The following is a 19,799-nucleotide window of genomic DNA, read 5'->3' on the forward strand; positions in this document are numbered from 1 at the left end:
GGTGACTAACACCTCATCTGAATCCAACCAAACGTCCAGAAATAGTCTGTTAAATAGACTGGTGGTCCAGCAAAGCTGAGGCTCACAGTGGAATCGTAATAAAGCATGATTCATAACATGATTCATGAGGTTTTTAGCTTGCTTAACGTTTGTCTATCTTTTGTCCCCGTCCTGGGAGGCTTTAAGGTCCAGGGGCCATCTGGAGCTTGTGATTCTGGAGCTTCAATCAGCACAAATGGACAGGCCGAGTGTGTGTGTCTGTGTTGTTCACAGTCCCAGACGGCGGTGTTTCCTCAGAAAGAGATCACCACACGAGGAGGCTGAAGTTCTCAGCCTTAAAAAGCCCAGTCTGTAGTTTTTGATCACATACATTTGATGTATGATCATTTACAAGTGGGCGTTATTCAAAATCAGCCTTTTTTGTGTTTGTCAACTTATCGTGATTCAACCAAAAGGCCGTTCTTCTGCTGCGTTTTTTTTTTTACCACCAGAAAATATTACTAATGTGGGTTGAGTCCAGTGCCAGTGTCTGTGTTAAAGCACCTGGCAGTCAGTGTGGGAGTGACGGCACGTTCCAGAGTTTAGTATACATCTGGAAGATTAAAAGGAATGGGGCTCTCTGAGGACAGTGGGTGGTGGAGGGGGTGTACAGCAGCAGAACACACGGACCACCAAGAAGGAGGACACTGAAGAAGACCCGGCTGTCCTCGGCTGTCCCGGTGAACTTCTGCATCCTGACCCGCTGAGTCTCAGTCTGGTTGGGAACCGGAGCGGGGGGGGTGAAACCTGCCCAGCGCACCACAGGGACTCCACGTCCAGCCATCGAGGACGTCCAGAGGAAACGCCGTCTGCGTCGAGCCCGCAGCTTTCTTAAGGACTCCTCTCCCCCCGCCCAGAGACTCAGACGCCTCCGGACCAGGACCAGGACCAGGACCAGCAGACTGAGAAACAGCTGTTTTCCCAGAGCTGTCTTCCTGCTGAACTCTGCCCCCCGCTGACTCCACTGCCCCTCATACACCTTAACTTCAGTGCTGCCATATTGTTTTTGCTACATGCACCACATGTTCACTTGCACTACCGGACTATTTATTTATACATACACTGCATCATCTGCACTCCAGTACTCTGTAGTGAACACTGCAATAACTCATCAACTATTTCCATAAACTGCACTACTTAATATTCACTGCACTGCTGTTCTTATTGTACATATCCATCAGTATACTTCTGTTTATAGTAACGCCATCTGTATATAATGTCCACAGCACCACTTGTAAAATATTTTTCATAATAATTTATATCCTGCACTTCTGGTTCGGCCTGAACTGCATTTCGTTGCCTTGTGCTTGTGCACCTGTAATGAGAATAAAGTTGAATCTGATCTAAACAAAAAGCTTCAGGGGTATGCTCTGTGATCACACAGATCACTCTCTGTATCTGACCCGCTGTGTTCCTGTGACCCCAAACATGTTCTGGGAAGCTTTTGTTGGCACTTCATCAGTGTGCATGCATCATTATACTGTATATCTCATAATATCTCAGAACTTTATTTATCGCAGTAGGTATTACTTCACAGGACAGTTGGAATTAACACGATGTGTATATATATATATATATATATATATCTCGATCTAGCACTTTCTGCAGTTAGGAAATACGTTACCGTCCACTGGAGCTCCACTAATCTTTAGAAACGTTTCTAAAAAGAAGGTAAAACAGAAACAATCAGAGTCTTGAAATATATACCTTATAATAATAATAAGTTTGTTCTGATTTGTCCGTTTACTTCGTCAGAGCCTGTACATTGCACATAACAGGTGAATGATGGGTAGCCGCTGGGTTCACTATGTGTGGGATGATTTGTATATAATAAGGCAAAAGTAAATAATAATAATAATAATAATAACAGCTAACATTACGTCTTAGTTGCCAAAAGAGGCAAGTGTCCATGTGAAGTCTGTGATGGATTAGTAATGATGCAGCTCATCTGGATGCAGACTGGGTCAGAGTTCTCCGGAGACGTGTCTCTGTAGTTCACCTGTGCGCCAAACCACAGCGCCCTGCGCCTGCGCACTCTGCACCGTTTACCGTTGCCCCCCGCAGGATGCTTCGCCTTTATTGGTTCTCTGTAAAGTATTGCACATGTCTGGCGCCAAGACACTCAGTCATCAATCGACCTCAGATCAGATCCGTCAGGCATGTTGTGTTTGTGACGTCACCGCCCCCCGCGTCCGTCCGGGTCTGAGCCAAGGCGCGTTACCGCACAGAGCTGGCCCCGCTGCCCCGGAGCGCACAGCACAAGTTGGCTGCCACAGCTGCGTCAAGCGACGCACAGTTAGTACGGGTTACTCCGGAAGCGCTGGGACTGGACCGTCAAAATAAAAGCCCCTGTGTCGTGCTCAAGGCCATTTGAACAGTGCGAATGGGGGCTTAAGCCCTCATCATCCTCAAGAGACACGGTCTGGCAGACGTGTCTCCGTCTGTGATGACACTCTATACTGTTTTATTTGCATGCATCTTCATTGTTTCTATTTGTGACTCATTCAAATGTATTTCAGTATAAACAGCCTGTGTGATTCTGTACACCCTACATAATTGCTGTAGTACATATATTGCTTTTCACCTGTATTTTTACATAGTGGAGTGATGTTAACGGCTTCTTTATTTTTCTTTTCCGTTGTATCGATATTTAACAGCTGGACTGGCCTGATTTCCTCACCTTTCTTACTTGCTGTCTCTCAGCCTCTCCGTTTTCAGGCTGTTCTTGTCGAGCGCCTGGTTTTATTTTGAAAGCAGCGGCCGGAAGTGACCCAAGTTAATTCCGTGCGGCTTGACTCTGCTCTGTGTCCCGCAAGGTCCCGCAACTGGCATGAGTTTAGGATCCCTGAGTGGAAAAAAGAGGGGGGAATGAACAACACGCCGCCAGGATTACGGTTGGTGTGTGGACTTCCATTTTATTTCACTTTGTCCAGTTTTGGCTTTTGGAATTTGAATTTTGATCGGGGGTTCTTTCTGTGTTGGTGGCTGGTCGCTCGTGGCTCGCCAAGGGACTGTGTTTGGGACAACAGCAGCTCCGTCAATGCTCTTCCAGAAGTATTTGCAGTGCAGGGTGTGTTGTCATCACTCTTGTTTTTGACTTTTTATTTTTCTGATCGTGATTTAGTCATGTGTCCACGTAAACAAACTCCACAAAACCAAAAAGTAAGCTTTGTGTCAAAAAGTAAATGACCAGAAATGATTTATTGAAGTAGACAGTTTTATTAGAATTTTAACTCAGCTAAGAACAGGTACTTTTCAAAATAAAGCTCCAAATCTTTAAAATAACAATAACAAAAAAAAAAAAAAAAAGCCATTAAGTTCCTTTGAGCTCCTTTCCCATCTGGATGCATTGTATTGTTGTTGCATGTTTGCCATCTCTCTCTCTCTCTCTCTGCATTGTGTGTGACAGGAGGTTGTTTTTTTTTGCTGACATAGTTCTATAGGGATTATAATGCAGGGACCACATGCCCCCCCAGGCCATTGTTGGCCCCTCTGTCTCTGTTGTCCTTTTTCTACTGAGTGAGTCAATTGATGGAGGGATAAAAGGCAAAAAAAAATATGCATTGACATGGGCTTTCAGGGCACAGAGAGAGAAAGAGGGAGAGGGGTCAGTAGGAGATTTTGCAGCGCTACTGTAGGTGGCCTCTAACTGGTGCCAGCAGCAAGCCGGCCATGAGGGCCCAGAGCAGCCCGAGAATTAAACAGGGGAGATCGACAGGCAAACCATGTCTTTAAACTACATCAAAAACTTCTATGAAGGATGCGTAAGTAATCACAAAGGCCGATTGCGGTGCTTCTATTGTTACCTTTCAAGATTTGACAGTTACGGAGCAGCGACGCTGAACAATTATCCCTCTCGAGGTTTAAAACAAAAAGACATTGATCTGTTTTCATTCTCAGCTTTTTAATCATCCATCTCCTTTTACCTTCGTCTCCATGTAGCTGAGTGGCATATCTGTAAGCAAAGGGGCTCTTTGCTTTGTGAGAGTGTCATTTAGTCCCTTTTCTGGTGAACAGGACTCAGTTAGTGTCAGAGCAGAGCAGGTAAAGAGAGGAGACGGGAAATGTTTCCTCTGAATGGGTTTTGTTTTAGCCTTCAGAGCTCAGGGCCTCAGTGAGCCTCTGTGCAGCTGCATTTATCTGGCTGACAAGAGCTATTTTCTCTTTGTCTCTGACTGCGAGTGTGTGTGTGTGTGCATGTTGGTGTGCACGCGTCTGTGTGTCCATTCACATCTGTAGACGATATATAATGTAAATGCCTCTGTGTCCGTTGGTGTCTGTGTGAGTGTCTGTGCTCTGGCTTGTGTGTGTCCCTGTCTGTATGTATCCATGCCAACATTAATGTGCATGTGTGTTGCATTGTATAATTGCATCTGTGTGTGCTGTTCTTGCTCTTACCTGTGTGTGTGTGTGTGTGTGTGTGTGTGTGTTCCAGCTCAGGCCTCCTACGGTGATAGGCCAGTTCCACACCTTGTTCTTCGGCTCGGTGCGGATGTTCTTCCTGGGCGTTCTTGGCTTCGCCGTCTACGGGAATGAGGCACTGCACTTCAGCTGCGACCCTGATCGCAGAGAACTCAACCTGTACTGCTACAACCAGTTCAGACCCATAACACCTCAGGTAGGACTAAACTAAACTAAAGGTACAGTTACATTACACAGAGATGTACTGGTTCAATGTTTTCAGTCCTCTAATATTATATTACGAATAGAACTAAGGTAAGCGAAGCTAATACATGCTAAAATAAGATGAGCTAAACTACCTTTTAGAAGTAATATCTGACTGCATGAACTTATTGCAGATGTATCTGTATCAGCAGATATGCTGGCGGATCAGTAACAAAATGAAATTGTAATACAGAATTGGCAAAAGTGTGTTTGAGGTCATTTTGAAACAGTGATGTCATTACATAGTCCACCAGAGAGCACTGACGAGCTTATTTCTAAACTGGTAAAGTCCCACTCAGTACACAACTTGGTCACAATTATTAAAAAAGAAAACGATATGAGAGATCCTTATCAAAACTATTTATGTCATGTGTTAATGTTAAACTCAAATATTGATATTTTATTGCCAACCCAGTAACGGTCGGGTTAGGGTTATTATCTATAGCTACAGCTACAACAGACGCTAACACTGCAGGTAGAACTAAGTTATATTGAACAGGTTGTACTGCTACAAGATCACAGCAGGTGTCACTAAAAAAAACTATTTCAGACACATAATATCAGCTAAACTAAACTATGCTTAGGTAAAATACGATAAGCTGTAACTACAGCTTCAAAAGTCAGACCCAAAACGCCGCGGTTTACCTTTTGGCTATAGCTAAATTAAAGCAGATCAACCTAAACTAAAAGGTACAATTAATTACGTAGGAATGAAGCCTACTGGTACAACCATTTCAGTCCTCATCACGCAATCTAAATTAAACTTAAACTATGTTATAATGAGCTAAAGTTATTAGCTAAACTACCTATAGCTACAGATACGTCTGATAGCTCAGACCCTACCACTGCTACTTTAAGTAAACTAAAATTAACAAGCTATACTGCCACAAGATCACATCAGGTATACCTAAACAAAATGTTCTAACTATTTCGGACCCTTGATATCAGCTAAGCTAAAGTATGCTTTAGTAAAATAAGATAATCTAAAATATAATTAGAACTATAAAACTCAGACCCATAACTCTACAGTTTACCCACCCCAGTGTCTAGCTAAATCCAACTAAACCAAATTAACTTAACTAAACAAAACAAAACATACAAATAAATTGCATGGTACTGTAGTCTACTGGTTTTATTTCTCTAACATCGAATCATGTATACAACAAAGTAAACTTGTGCTGAAATAAGATACAATAAGGTAAACTACCTGTATCTAGGACTGCAATAGCTCAGACCCTTAACTGCAGATACAACTACTTAACTAACTAAACTAAACTAACTAGGTTACACTAAAGTTGATGTAACTTAAAACGGTTCAGCTAAAACACAGTCTAGCAAAGCTAACAACCTATGCTATAAAAGAAAAACAAAGCTAACGGACACTATAGCTAAGCTATTAAAAACTCAGACCCATAAATATACTGTTTATCAAAATGTCGTAATCAGTTCATAACTGCAGGTGCAACTAAGTTATACTCAGTTTGTATTGGTATATCTGTTTCAGACCCATAACATCACATGTGCAACTGATATAACATAAGATAAATTATGCTTCGATAAGATGAAGTTAACATAAAGAAATGAGACTAATCAGCTTTGTAAAATTGGCTAAATTCTACTGCAGAAGATACAGTATCGTAAATTGATCAGATAAATTCTTAATATTCCACCTGAGGCATCTTTAGGGACAAATGTGTAATGTGTCCAGTCAAACAAAACCATTTGCAATCAGGAAACAGTCAGGCTGGGATCAGCATGGCAGTTTTTCCATATTGGTAGAAAATGCAATTTGGGAGAGGTGAAACATTTCAGCAATCATTGAACTCGGCTGGGTCCTGCCAGCCTCAGTTACCAAAGACACAAATACCATAGATTATTTACCTGCACCATCTGGATGGCCAATTTAAAACCAGTGTGTCAAGTGATGAAAAATGAATGTACAAATATTCTTTTCCCTCATTTATTCTTGCCCCGTCTCTCCCTGCTCAACCTCTTTTCCTTACTCTTATTCCTCCAACCCCATAACTTTTTACATTCACTCACCCACTCCACTTAATGTTTTCTTCTTTCTTGCTGTCTTCCATCATAAATTTCAGGATTCCTCCATTCAACTCATCCTATCGTCTCCTTCCATCTGCTTTTCTCACTCCTCCCTTCCCTTCTTTCTGCCTTCTCCAGGTCTTTTGGGCATTACAGCTGGTAACAGTGCTAGTTCCTGGGGCGGTGTTCCACCTCTACGCAGCCTGTAAGAACATTGACCAGGAAGAGATCCTCGAACGACCCATCTACACCGTCTTCTACATAATTTCTGTACTTCTGCGCATCATTCTGGAAGTCATTGCCTTCTGGCTCCAAAGCCACCTCTTTGGCTTCCAGGTTTGTACATTTCTGGTGATTTAAAACTTGATGAATTCAAGTCACAGTTATGCATCCGTCCATCTATTTTCAAGTTGGTGTGATCACCAACCATGGTCATAGTGAAAAAAGGGCATGCAGAGTACCCCTTTCAACCTTTTCACCAGGAAATTCCTTAAGTTCTTCCAGAGGCGTACCAGAGTTCTTTCCGGTCAGGAGATTTAATCCTTCCAGTATGTCCCGGGTTGCTAAGGATGCCTTTCCCACTTCATTATACCTGGAACACCTCTACAGAAATGGGACTAGAGGACACCCTTACTAGGTGCCTGAATCAACTAGCTTCTTTTCATGCAACTGATCAGCAGTTTAATAGTGGATTCATATCATTGAGATCCTCAAAATATTGAACCTTGTAAGGCAAGCCACCCTTTGGAGAAATCTCAGTCAGTGCAATTGTCAAGATAGCCTGGTTCGACACCAAAAGTTAGGGAGTTCTTCCTTGCCCACTGGCCTCTCCACAAAGTGCGCAAATCCATTTGTAAAGTTTTGGGACACCCTGAGAAGAGACATCAGAACAACAGACAGAATTGAAGGAAGACATATTGTAGTACCAATGCAACATTTCAAAATGCTGGAATAAACATCTAAACAAGTAGGTCAGCAGTAGAGGACCACTGGGCTTTGCTCCTGTCAGCAATGAACAAGAAGAAGAAGCTTGTAAGCCATGTGGTCAACCAAAGAGGTGGATTGAATAGTGCTGTTGGTAGTGTCCACCATGAATCCATGTATCCACCCTGTTTTCTCTCAATGATACCAGCTAGTGGTGGTGGAAAATGGCCACGGTCTGATCTTTCACATGGTTGTTCTGCCAGCAGGATGGTGTCCGAGACCACAAAAGCTCTTAGCATTTCCAGGTGGTTCCTGGAACATACTAGTGACATCATTCTCCTCCCATACCCGGCACAATACCCCATATTACAACACAAAAGAGCGCCTTTGAGCATGAGGTGCCAGGAGAAGTTTGCAACCTGACTGCGTTGATGAAATATCTGTCTATACATTGTCACACTTACTGCACTGTCAGCATGGATCAAGATTCCTGTGGAACATTTTAATTTTAAATTCAGCTACTCTGGAGTTGGTGGTCCTGCCCAGTACATGCTAGGTACACCTTGTTAGTTGTTCATGCAAGGTACAGCTAGAAAGTACTAGGTAGGACCCAACTACAGTGTTTTATATCAATAATAAAGCTGAGAATATTACCCAGAAACATTGCACAGTGCCATTTATATAAATCAGAGAGACATATAAGAATTGTACAATCAATGCTTGGAAGTTCAGACAATCATGAAAGTATTACCATCTCATGTTTCTCTTTTATTCCCCAGGTCCACCCACTGTACATGTGTGATGCCAGTGCTTTGGAAAAGGCCTTTAATGTGACTAAGTGCATGGTGCCCGAACACTTTGAGAAAACCATCTTCCTCAGTGCCATGTACACCTTCACTGTGATCACCATACTTCTTTGTATAGCTGAGATATTTGAGATACTCTGCCGACGGCTTGGTTATCTCAACAACCAATGACACATACACACAAGCACACATAAAATGACGAAGGGTGAAAATATATGACACTATTTCTGCCAGATTTTATCGGGCTCTTGGTTAGCTACTGATGGACTTTTATCAAACAGGAAGCTAACATAAGAGCAAAACCTCACCTGTGGTCCATCGTGAGTGAATTGCACCAAGAAATTTGAGAATGTGCAACGATGTCATAGCTGGCAAGTCTGAAATATTCTCTAGGTGTTTTTTGCCCTTAACTATAGTGTGATCATCCCTAGTCGTATTTCAGATATCAGTGGGTCTGTACTGGCTGTGTCCAAGGGTCTTGTATGGACATGATGGCCAGAGAATATGCACCCCTGACTCTGGACTGTTGGGGGATGAGATAGAAAGATTTCTGGTTTTCTTTTTTTCCACAAGATGACTGAAATACAGGCGTCAACTTCATGGTGCTACTAAAACCTGCGATCATGGTCGAATTAGAGCACAAGGAAAGCCCAGTTTGTCACAAACCTGGTGCCCCATAACAGTTTGAGGGTCTCTAAAACCGTGTTCTTAGAGTTGTACCCAGGTGTACCTCCGATCTGATACTCTTACGAAAGAAACACCCTGGAAGCATTAGCTGCACACATTGTTCTGCCTGCACGACAGGCCCTTAAGCAAACCAACTTGCAAACCAACTTGATGCATCTTCTCTGGACTTTGTTCACTTATGGAGTGCCAACAGTGGACCTACACAGCTCTAGTTCAGGAGATTTCTAAAGTTTCAGAAAGCTTTGATTAAAAGGCATAAGGTCTTCATGTAATGTAATAACAGCCAACAATGCAAATAATTTAGCTAGTCACATAATTCTGTATAAAAGTGCAGATAAACACTATAGTCTAGCTTGTCTTCCAGGTGCTGATTAAATATGACAGGCAGACTATAGAGCTGGCAATGGATTCTCACAAAATGTCATTCTTTCAAAACTGTGATCCAGTAAACTTACCCATGGGCGAGTGAATTGCAGGTGCCATTGCTTCTGACACTTCCATGTGTGACAGTTAACGCTTCCAATATATGTCTGCTATTGCTTCCAGCCCGTTCTGACCTTTACTTCCATCAATATGAGTGCCACAACTTTGTTGTGGACTTTTGATGGGGTTGTCTACCTTATCAAATATCTGTTTCAGCTTGGTGGGCCTTATATAACTTAGAATGGAGAAAGGATGTCTCAAACAGGCCAACAAATCTCATGCGTCATACAGGCTAAAAGAAATGGCTCAGTTTACTTCGATGAGATGTAAAGGCATCTTTGAACAATGATGTACACAAGTTTGCACAATTTTTGTGCTTAGATTTTTAAAACAATCGTGCAAACAAATTAGACGTCCCAACATCCAAGGTGAGACTGATGAGGCCTCAGCTAGTGTTAAAAAATATCAGACAACAGACATGGAAAAAATCAGCACAGAAATTGAAGTTTTTAGAGTTTCAAGGCCCTATTGGTCTCACATATAATGTAATAACTATTATTTTTGTGGCTGAAAAGTGAACCTAAGTGCTTATTCAGTCCAGATATATTTGAAACGGTGGTTGAGCTTTTGTCCATGTCTGAATCTCTCCTCCACCCCCCACTCTCTTTATACCACCCTTTCCTAGCTTGTAGTATTACACATAATACTTTCTGTAATTTTGCCTTTGGTGTCACTGTCGATGTATTTTGAAAATGATTACCTCTCATGTTTTGTAATGTTGTTTTTTTTTATCAGACATCCATCCAACTTTTGTTATGAAGTTTTCAGCAATCTGTTTATCATCTCAGGTACAAAATTGCATTACCAGACAAAAGTGGATCAAACCCTCATTTCAAATCGTTTTAAACCCTTAGATAAGCTCAGCACTGAGGGACGTCTCCAATTGATCCCAACCTACAGTACCAAAGGCCTGGTTAGTCTGATAGGGTTTAAGAGGATTTGAAACAGGTATGTGACTCCTGTGGTTTGGGTTCGTCTGCGTTCTGGTATCTGTTAGTGGAGGATGGTTTTAAATTTTGCCTCTAAAAGTTCTGTCACCAAGACTTAGGGCCTGTTTACATAAAAGAAAAAGTAGAATTCCACTTCTGTACTGTTCAGCTCAAGTAGGAGATTGTGGCATGTGAATCGGTTTGATAAAATCTGGGGCCATTTGGACCTCACCAGATGTTAGACAAACTCTTAAGATGGGAAAAACGACATCAGGCACAGCCTGGTCACACCAGCATTTAAAACAGCATATAACTCAGCACCACGATTATCCGTAAAAATCTTTTACGTTGCGTTCAACTTTGGTGAGCGTGAATTTGACTAAGAGCAAACCATCTTGTCAGGCTTAGCCTTGAGGGAACGGAGAGTTCAAAGCAAAGGAAGCCATCATAGCTTAGGAGCTGTGTTGCAACATCCTCTAATTGTCCGTTTAGCAACCAAGCTAGCTAGCATACTAACTTACAGTTAGTAAAGCTAACTAGGATGGAGAGCTATTATGACTGACTAGTGCTAGCCTGTTTCCAGCTGGCTAGCAGGTTAGTGGCTAGCTTTCCAGCGACAGCAGTTTGCCAACTAGCCCCGCATGTAGTCAGTACACCACCACCTATTTCATGGGCATGCATGGATGAACTAGCTGTGATGTGACCAGGCTGTTTGCTTATGTTAGTAGCATCTCTAATCTGGGCTATTAGCCCAAGAGCTAACCATTTAAAATACATAATTAAACCATCATAAGGTAATATTTCACTCAGGTTGGCAAAGTTTCAGGTTTTATTTTTCGGCTTGTAATGAAAGTTATTCCACAGGCACCTACGGGCTAGTCTTGGTAAAGAACTTGTTCAGATTTGTACATAAAGCTGTGATTAACTGTCTCAGAATGATTGACTTATACTTAGTAATTTGGAAAGCAGATGGTGTATTTTGACGAGATTGAGTCATTGATAAGATTCTGGTGAATAACTGTAGAGATTGGAGTTTTTATTTTTGGTCTTATGCAGAAATTAAAGATACACCCCCTGCTTTTTTAAATAGCGCCACCAAATCCCAAACTTTTGATGAACTTAAGTGTAAACTGTGCTGAGTTGTAAAATATCAACATTGCGCTGGGAATTACATTGGGGTTTTTGGGGTACTATTGAGAACTATTTACAAAATCAGGGAGTGTATCTTTAATATGTCTTAATGCTTCTTTTGACCACTAATATCAGGGTCATTTGTGGAAATTCATCAACTATGATGCATCATACAGTACACCACATTGAAAATTCATCTTTAATTTTTATATTTTTGATTTTTACTAATGTTGTTACATGTTAGTTGTAAAAATGGAGCTAAGTCTCATTTCATTTTTCATCAACTTTTGTCTGTCTCTCATTTTGTCCTTCACCTCGCAGCTATGTCAAAGAAAAAGAGGCACACTTTATGACCAACGCATACATATTGAAACAAAACTCGGTCTTTCAGAGTGCTACTGTTTAGGTGACCAGTTATACTCCTATTTGTTTTGTCTTGAGATGATTGATTAAAATGTCCTACAACTGTCTTTGTTTCACTTTGATTGAGTTATTGACTTCATTTGGTATGTGAAAATATTTACTATAAAAAGGGTTTTAGAAGTGTAGAAATCAAAATCATTAATCGCCTTGTTAAAATAACATAAAATCATTTTACCAATTATGTTTTCTTTTGTTATGCATCAACTATTTTAGCTATTCTAGCAACAAATGGCGTATGGTGGAACCCAATTAACACTTTGGTACAAAGGGAAATTTTAAGTTATTGATCCCTTGAGGATGATTCCTAGTGACGGTGGCGATTCCCTGACTTTTTGTTGTAGCGTCACCAGCAGGTCAACATTTCCACTTGTCAGCCTCAGTTGTACCAGAGCTGAATGCTAATATTAGCATGCACAGTTAATATGTTAGCAAATGTTAAGCATTTCAATATGCTAAACATTAAAATCTAAACTATTAATGGTAACATAAGTGTATTATGATGGTAATTATAGCATTAAGGCATCAAAGTGCAGCTGAGGCTTAAAATGGCCACCATACAGAGGATGAACCCTGTTGATTTAGGTAACAACATGAGCTTCATCTGGCGCCACCCTCTGGACAAATCTTCCATTTTTGCCTCATTAGTTGTAATGCTCTAAGAATAACAAGGTTACATTTTCCATTCTTTCAGGCAATTTTGTTTTGTGGTGTTTTCTGAATTTACTCTTATTTATAGATTAATTATTGTTACTTAGTTTAGTCACATTTGGCTCTGGGAAATTGTGTTTTTACCCCTTTAGACAATTGTTCTAACAAAAAATGTATCAAAACAATTAGCAGCCAGATTAGATGTGGCCCTACTTGAGTTTTCAGTTAAGAAACTAATTACTAAGTGGTACAAATGGTCCCCTATTCATACAGTAGAAGATTAGATAAACTGATAGAGAGACAGATTGATTCTTTGCAGGAGAAAGTCATTGAATACATACTCCATGTCTACTGCTGCTCAGTGGTAAACAAAGCCCAACCCCATTTTAACTGGCAGGTCTCATAAATCAAATGACATTAATTTATATAGTGCTTTATACAAAACAAGCTTGATGGAGGGCAAAGAAAGGACACAAAGTTAGTGTAGGTGAAAGGAAGGAGGCATACTTCCAGACATTTGCAACATGGTTTCTCTCTCTCTGGATCAACCCAAATGTCCCCCCTCTGGACTTGTGGACTGAGCCCCCAGCACTTTGGTCATAGATACCACGACATGTTCACCGTCATCATGATGGCACAGTAAGCCTTTCCCTTCACATGAGCATTAACACTGCAAATGTTATAGTCACATGAAACCCTCAGCTGAAGATCCTCACATCATACCTGGATGGAAACCAACCTTTGCTTTTCTAATACTGCAGATTATAACAAACAACTCCAAAGTATTTGGTCTATACACAATAAACTTTCAGAATGAAAAAAGAACATTTGGACTATAGCCTGTACATTGTGTACACCATAAATGGGGGAATCTTTTATTATTATATGTTACTATTATTCCTTTATTGTACATAGTCAATCCATATTGTAAATCTGCACTTCAATCGGAGGAAGTCCACAGAAAGGCCTCTTGGCAAATTGTGGATTTGGACAGCCATCGGCGCTCAAGGACTTGTGTCATGTGACATGTCCCCAAGTCTTCGGGTGCAGGGAAGTCTGAATACAAGGTAATTCCCACTGGGGACTTTCAGAATAATAAAATAAATGTCCTCTGACTGTCCAGCTGTCATAATCCAGATAAGAAAATCTCCGAGTTGATAAAAATGCTGATAATCATCTCGGCTGCCTTCTACTATTGTGCGCTCACAGCAGTACGCTGTATGAGCTGCAGCAAATGCTTTGTGGACTTATTTTGCCCTGGGCCTGCCTGTCAGGCTACATACAGGAGGTTGGGAACATATTCAGTGTGAGAGGAGGAGCTGCAGACACAGACAAAAGGACTTGCACCTCCTCTGCTTGTTATTTTGGGTGAAACAAAAATCTCCCGCTGGAATCTAACATTAACCGAAGACAAGGGCGATTAAGGTTTTTTTGTTTTGTTATGTTTTTGAACAACTCCTGACTTTATTGTTATTTTGAAACCAAAACTACACCCTTGTCTGTATATATCCAGCAGCTCTGGTAGGGCGAGGCCAACATCAGCTCAGCTCCATTGATCCCATCATCGAAGGAAGGGATAAAGTCCAGTGGGAGCCAAAAAGTTCAAAAATGAATCACCAAGGAAGTGGGTGGTCTATCCATCAGCCCGTGGATCCAAACCCCGAATCACAACTGCTCTCCAAACTTCATGTGACTTTTGTTTCCAAGCCACGGTTAACTAGAAACTGGGCAGTAAACACGCAACATAGTTTTCCATTATGGTTTGGAGCAAAGAAAACACTGGCACCCAGCAGAGAGGCTTTACGAAAAGCCCAGAGAACATCAAACTGTTGTTGTGCCTCTCAGGTCACGGGTTCACTCAACCACAAGCTAAACCAAACAGATCGAAGTTCTCAGTCTTACGACGGCTCATAAACTCTCTTAACCGTGACAGATCACCTCTCTGCTCCAAGCCCACCCACTTTCTGGGAAATGCAATTTTGTGATTTGCCTTGTACAGTACGTCTTGATTTTGTTTATTGTGAATATGTTTTGGCTTGTGTGCCCGACTGCAGACTCAACTGGAGGGCTCATGGTTTGAACTCGACCTCAAACCTGAATATCCTGAGTGGAACTTTTAAATGGGTCTAATCCTGAGTGAGCCAAAGTCCACTCCTGTCTGACTCCAAGTGTGTTTTACCTGATTCAAATTCAATTACTGTCTTCATGTGATGTGATTAGGAATTAATTTGTTGTGATTGGCACTGCAAGTATTTTTTCTGCAAAGTAACTTTCATTTCTTTTACATCATTATTATAAGAAAGCTCTATTTCTAAGAATCTCTACCAATGTATTCATTTCCAGTTCTCTGTCAATTTTTATTTATCTTTTTACGAATAAATAAAACAATGCATTAATTGCAGGCGCTGCCAGTTTTGGAACTAAACGAACTAGACTTTGGTGCTTTACCTTTTATTATGTACAACTGAACATCACAGAAAGTAAATTTCAAAACTGTCAGGATTTTTTTTTATTGGAGCACATGTCAAACATTGAACAAGGGTGACAGAAGCAAGACATCCACTGTTTCATTATCATACTATCGAAAAATACAAAAAATGTGCACGCAATATTAGTATTATTCAATACAAAAAAGGAAGATCATTAACAGAACAATATTTAGGCATACACATTATACACACACAACGATTACATAGCCACAGAAATAAATATTTAATAAATAAATAAAACATAAATAAATTAAAATAATACACTATGTGTGTATACTGTATTTAACAAAAAATGTAAGTTTTCTCTGCCTTTTTGTTTGGTGTCATATCAAGGTACAAGGTTGATTTGTTTATCATCTTAGTGTTGGATAATTTCCCCGTTAATAAAAGCTATTTTACTGTTGAAAATGTAATCTTTAGCCATCTTGTTGCCTTCAAAGTTCAGAATTATGTCCTTATCTTGTAGATTGATTATTTGCTAATCTTTCTCCTGATGAATTGCTCAACATCATCCATAGTTTTGTGTGAATATACATGAAAGATGGACGGACAGATGGACGATAGTTTCTTTTTCTGTTAAATCTCAGTCCACTGGATAAAAGAAGCCCAACTGTCAGGAGTGGCAGCAGCTGGTGACGTCAGCTGTCCCACGTAGGCGGACGCTCCTATTGGATATACACGCGGAAGTGAAGAGGAAAACACTTGCTAACAACAACAACAGGGAGCTCTCACTGTCATTGATGTATTTTTGTCTCCTGGAGGGTTTTTAAACAGACATGGCTTTACCGGCTCAGCTCAAAGCCATCCAGCACCACCTGCGGACCGCACAGGAACATGAGAAACGGGACCCGGTCGTGTCTTACTACTGTAAGTTTGTGTGCTGGCTAATGTTAGCCGTAGCTAATGTTAGCATCCCAGCTTCGTTTACCTGAGCTAACACCTGCGAGTGTGTTGGCTTAGCTTCTAACTTTTATTTAAAATGGAACTTTTATACATAATCAGGTTACAGACGACTGTTTCAAATCATTAACGAGCCATCGAACTGCAGTCTGCGCGCTAACGTTAGCTAGCCAAAGTCTGGCAATGTTAGCTCTGACAGTTCACACTTCGTTACCCGGCTGACGTTTGCTTAACGCCGTGACATCTGTAACGTTCATTCTGTGGGAATTTCCCCTTTCATTTGCTCTTTTCAACACCTTGTCAGCCAAATGTGTAGAAGTTCTCCAGTTACTCATACTTGGCTATCTGCCATGGAGGTCCAGAGTCAGTAACCGGACTGGTGCTGGTAAGAATGTACCAGCACCAGTCTGGTGGCTGATGTCAGTTCCTCGTCCAGCTTGTTTCTCCCTGGCATTGTGTGTTAGCTACAGTAACAGACAGTCATGAGTCTCCATAGTCAGGCATGGCCGGCTCAGCTCTAAAGAACGAGCTCCACCCCACTGGCCTGCAAAATCACTTCATGAGGCGTCCGAGAATCAACACCATCACACAGTGACTAAGTTTGTTTAACACACAGTGTTTTCATAGTGATTGTAGTTGCTTAAATCTGGTATCCTGTTGCTGCTAGAGGTGAAGTTCTGTTTTCTTTAACTTCACCCTGTCCTGTGTAAGAAGGCTGGATATATTGCTTTTAATTTGATAAAACTAGTGTTGTCGTGATACTTGAGTTTCACTGCTGATACCAAAACGCTCCTTACTATGAGAAAAATAAAACACGTTTTTCTGCAAAACCCTTTCTTTCATTTAACAAAAAAAAAGCCTAAGTTCTCAAATGTTATAGCTTATACCTCTGTGCCATAGAGCTCAATTAATGACATGTTCCTTCATCACCACGAACACACACACTGTAGTTTATTCTGACTCTCACACACACACCGTCCTGCTGCCCCAAACACTCACTACAGCACCACATGTGGATTCATCCGCCGCTGAAAGTAGTCCCCAACAAATACACTATTGTTTCTGTTAACGTGAGTAACGTTCGTTAAGAACTACAGTGCCCAGCTGTTTTGGGAAATTGCTGAGCCTTTTTAAAAATTAAACTATATATTTGTAAACCTCCTCTTTTCTTTTTTTTTTTGTCAGCCAGGATTTACATCTTCAGTAGGAACTTCGGGATGAGAGCCACAGATAGATAAGGAGTTATACAAGAACTTTGCCCAATTAAAGAAGTTTAAAATGGGCAACGTTTGTGTTGTATAGCCCCTCTATTTATGGAGGTGGACCGCCTTAGCTTGCATAAAGACCACCTCTGCTAACATCATAAAAAAATAATACACTTTAATGAAATATAACAGTATCCATCAGAGAGAGAGAGAGAGAGAGCAGAGGTGCTATTTCACACAACAAATGCCATATATTTAATAAGTGTGACTATTTAGTCTGTCACCTACTAACTAAACTGATCATGAGACGGGATGTGTCATCATGTGGGCGGCTTATCTCCTCCGCTAAACAATTTCCTGAGGAGAAACCCTCTGGCATGTGAAGATAAATCACAGATTTTATCCAAACATTAGAATTCTCATTGCTGCCGCCGAGTCTCTGTCTGAAATATTGAAACTGGTTTGTTCAGCTTTATTGTGACTATAAATTACAGGATTGAACAGTTATATGTAGTTTTAGCCCCTCCAGGCTACGCACAATGAAATCATATTAATAAGACTAAAAAAAATAAAGAATACAATAGAATAGCTTAAGTAAAATAAAATAGGAATAGAAGAAGGTAGAATAAGAAACACTTAAGTGAAAGTAGCAAGGAAGGAAGCCATACTATATTTCCAAAGGAAATATTATATAATTATGTGTGTGTGTGTGTATATATATATATATATATATGTGTATATATATATATATATATATATATATATATATATATATATATATATATATATATATATATATATATATATATATATATATATATATATATATATATATATATATATATATATATATATATATATATATATATATATATATATATATATATATATATATATATATATTAATATAAGAATTTACCAGAAATAGCATATATCATTAACAGCCGTATTACCTATAGCACTAGTGGCCCTGTGACACTTCTCTTTATCTTAATGTTGTAATGTGCTCTGCTGACCTATTTGTACTTTTATTATTATTTGTTATTATCATTATTATTTTTTATCTTGTTTTTAATGTTGTGCAGCACTCTGGTTCAGCGTTGGTTGTTGGAAGGTGCTATAAATGAAATAAAGTTTGACTGATTGACTAGTTAGTAAACAAGCTACTCTTTTTGAAATAACATTTTTACCTTCACCCATAATGCTTGAGTGGAACATGTACAGATTAAATTTTTTTTTTTGAACATGATATATGCAGCTATACATATGATCACCGTAACATTTTCGGTGTATCAAGTAGCCTAAAGTGCACCCTAGTTTCCCATGAAGAAAGGCAAACTATCTGAGATGACTTTTGATTGATAATAAAGAGTGCACAGGCTTCAGTGCAGCAGGGGTCTGCATCTGACCTAGTTGAGCTGTGACATGGGGGAGCTGCTTGAGGCGAGATGCACATGAAGAGGTATGGAAAGCCAGAAAAAACAAAATCTGTCAGATCAAAACCGTGTGTGTCTGCTGTGCTGACAGAAATAGGTGCCCGTTTCTTCTGACAGCCGAGGGAAAGCTTTTCTCACTGGAAAAGTAAGAATTCTTTACTTTATCAGTGTTTGACATTTTGATTACAAGTTATAATAAGTCCATTATGTGGTATCTAACCAAGTGACTTTTAGGGCTGCCAAAGATTTTCCTAGTCGACTAGTAGTTGTTACTTCAAGCCATTAGTCGACCAGTCGTCGCACTTTTATGATATTAATTTAATTATTTAAATATATATTTTTGCGGCAACAGAAAATGGTTTGCGTTCCAGGACTGAGAAACAATTTTAGTCACCTTTATATTTTGAGTAATTAAGATACTATGCAGTTATATATCAGCTTAATGATGAAAATGTGATATAAAAGAATGTTTAAAAGTTTTATTATAGTAACCGAACCGAAGTTTGTGTTTTATCAGAATCAGAAGTACTTCATTGATCCCCGAGGGGAAACTCTTTCGTTACAGCAGCTCGCTGTCACGTCAGTGAATTAAGTACCAAGTGGGTATAAGTATAAAATAAAATAAGTGTGAAGTACAAAGTGGTTTACCGGTTGATGATAATAATATGGTATAAAGTAATAGTGCATGAACTGTCAAGTTAAGTGTAGCTTATTAAGATTAGAATGAGACGGAGGATATTGCACAGCAGTAACAGAGGTATGAATAAATATCAATAAATAGGGAATTTAAGTATATTGCCCAGGAGTATTAACACAGGAAATATTGCACAAATATGTCAATTATTTATCTGATACTATCTGATACTACCTCGGCACTGTATTCCTGTCGTCAAACTGGCCCCCCTCAGTCTTGGAGGCTGTATTCGGTCCTGGTCTGGCTGTGTTCACCAGGAGGCTGCTGAGCCTGGTTCTGTTGCCCGCTTGCCCGGCGGTT

At 40.1% G+C, this 19,799-nt stretch overlaps 2 protein-coding genes across 7 annotated transcripts in view; both read left to right on the forward strand.

The window, feature by feature from the left end:
• The first annotated feature begins 2,767 nt into the window (after positions 1-2,767).
• On the forward strand, positions 2,768-12,174 carry gje1a (gap junction protein epsilon 1a). 4 transcript variants are annotated; one of them, XM_044168088.1, is made up of 5 exons: positions 2,768-2,937; positions 3,048-3,109; positions 4,475-4,657; positions 6,883-7,080; positions 8,448-12,174. In XM_044168088.1, exons 2-5 carry the CDS (start codon positions 3,080-3,082, stop codon positions 8,643-8,645), a joined length of 609 nt encoding a protein of 202 aa, XP_044024023.1. In that variant the 5' UTR covers positions 2,768-2,937; positions 3,048-3,079; the 3' UTR covers positions 8,646-12,174. The 4 variants fall into 4 exon arrangements, with proteins under 4 accessions (XP_044024023.1, XP_044024022.1, XP_044024024.1 ...); XM_044168087.1 differs by lacking the exon at positions 3,048-3,109 and having other exon boundaries at positions 2,787-2,937; XM_044168089.1 differs by lacking the exon at positions 3,048-3,109 and having other exon boundaries at positions 2,790-2,933.
• Positions 12,175-15,899: 3,725 nt separating this feature from the next.
• vta1 (vesicle (multivesicular body) trafficking 1) overlaps positions 15,900-19,799 on the forward strand; it is a 68,869-nt gene continuing 64,969 nt past the window's right edge. Inside the window, exon 1 of one of the 3 annotated variants that reach the window (XM_044168093.1) lies at positions 15,900-16,131. In XM_044168093.1, coding sequence (XP_044024028.1) covers positions 16,041-16,131 — 91 coding nt within the window. In that variant the 5' untranslated portion in view covers positions 15,900-16,040. The remainder of the gene's footprint in view (positions 16,132-19,799) is intronic. The other 2 variants (XM_044168092.1, XM_044168090.1) reach the window with 2 other exon arrangements.

This window comes from Siniperca chuatsi, linkage group LG16, assembly GCF_020085105.1.
Source record: "Siniperca chuatsi isolate FFG_IHB_CAS linkage group LG16, ASM2008510v1, whole genome shotgun sequence".
NCBI classification, from domain to species: Eukaryota; Metazoa; Chordata; class Actinopteri; order Centrarchiformes; family Sinipercidae; genus Siniperca; species Siniperca chuatsi.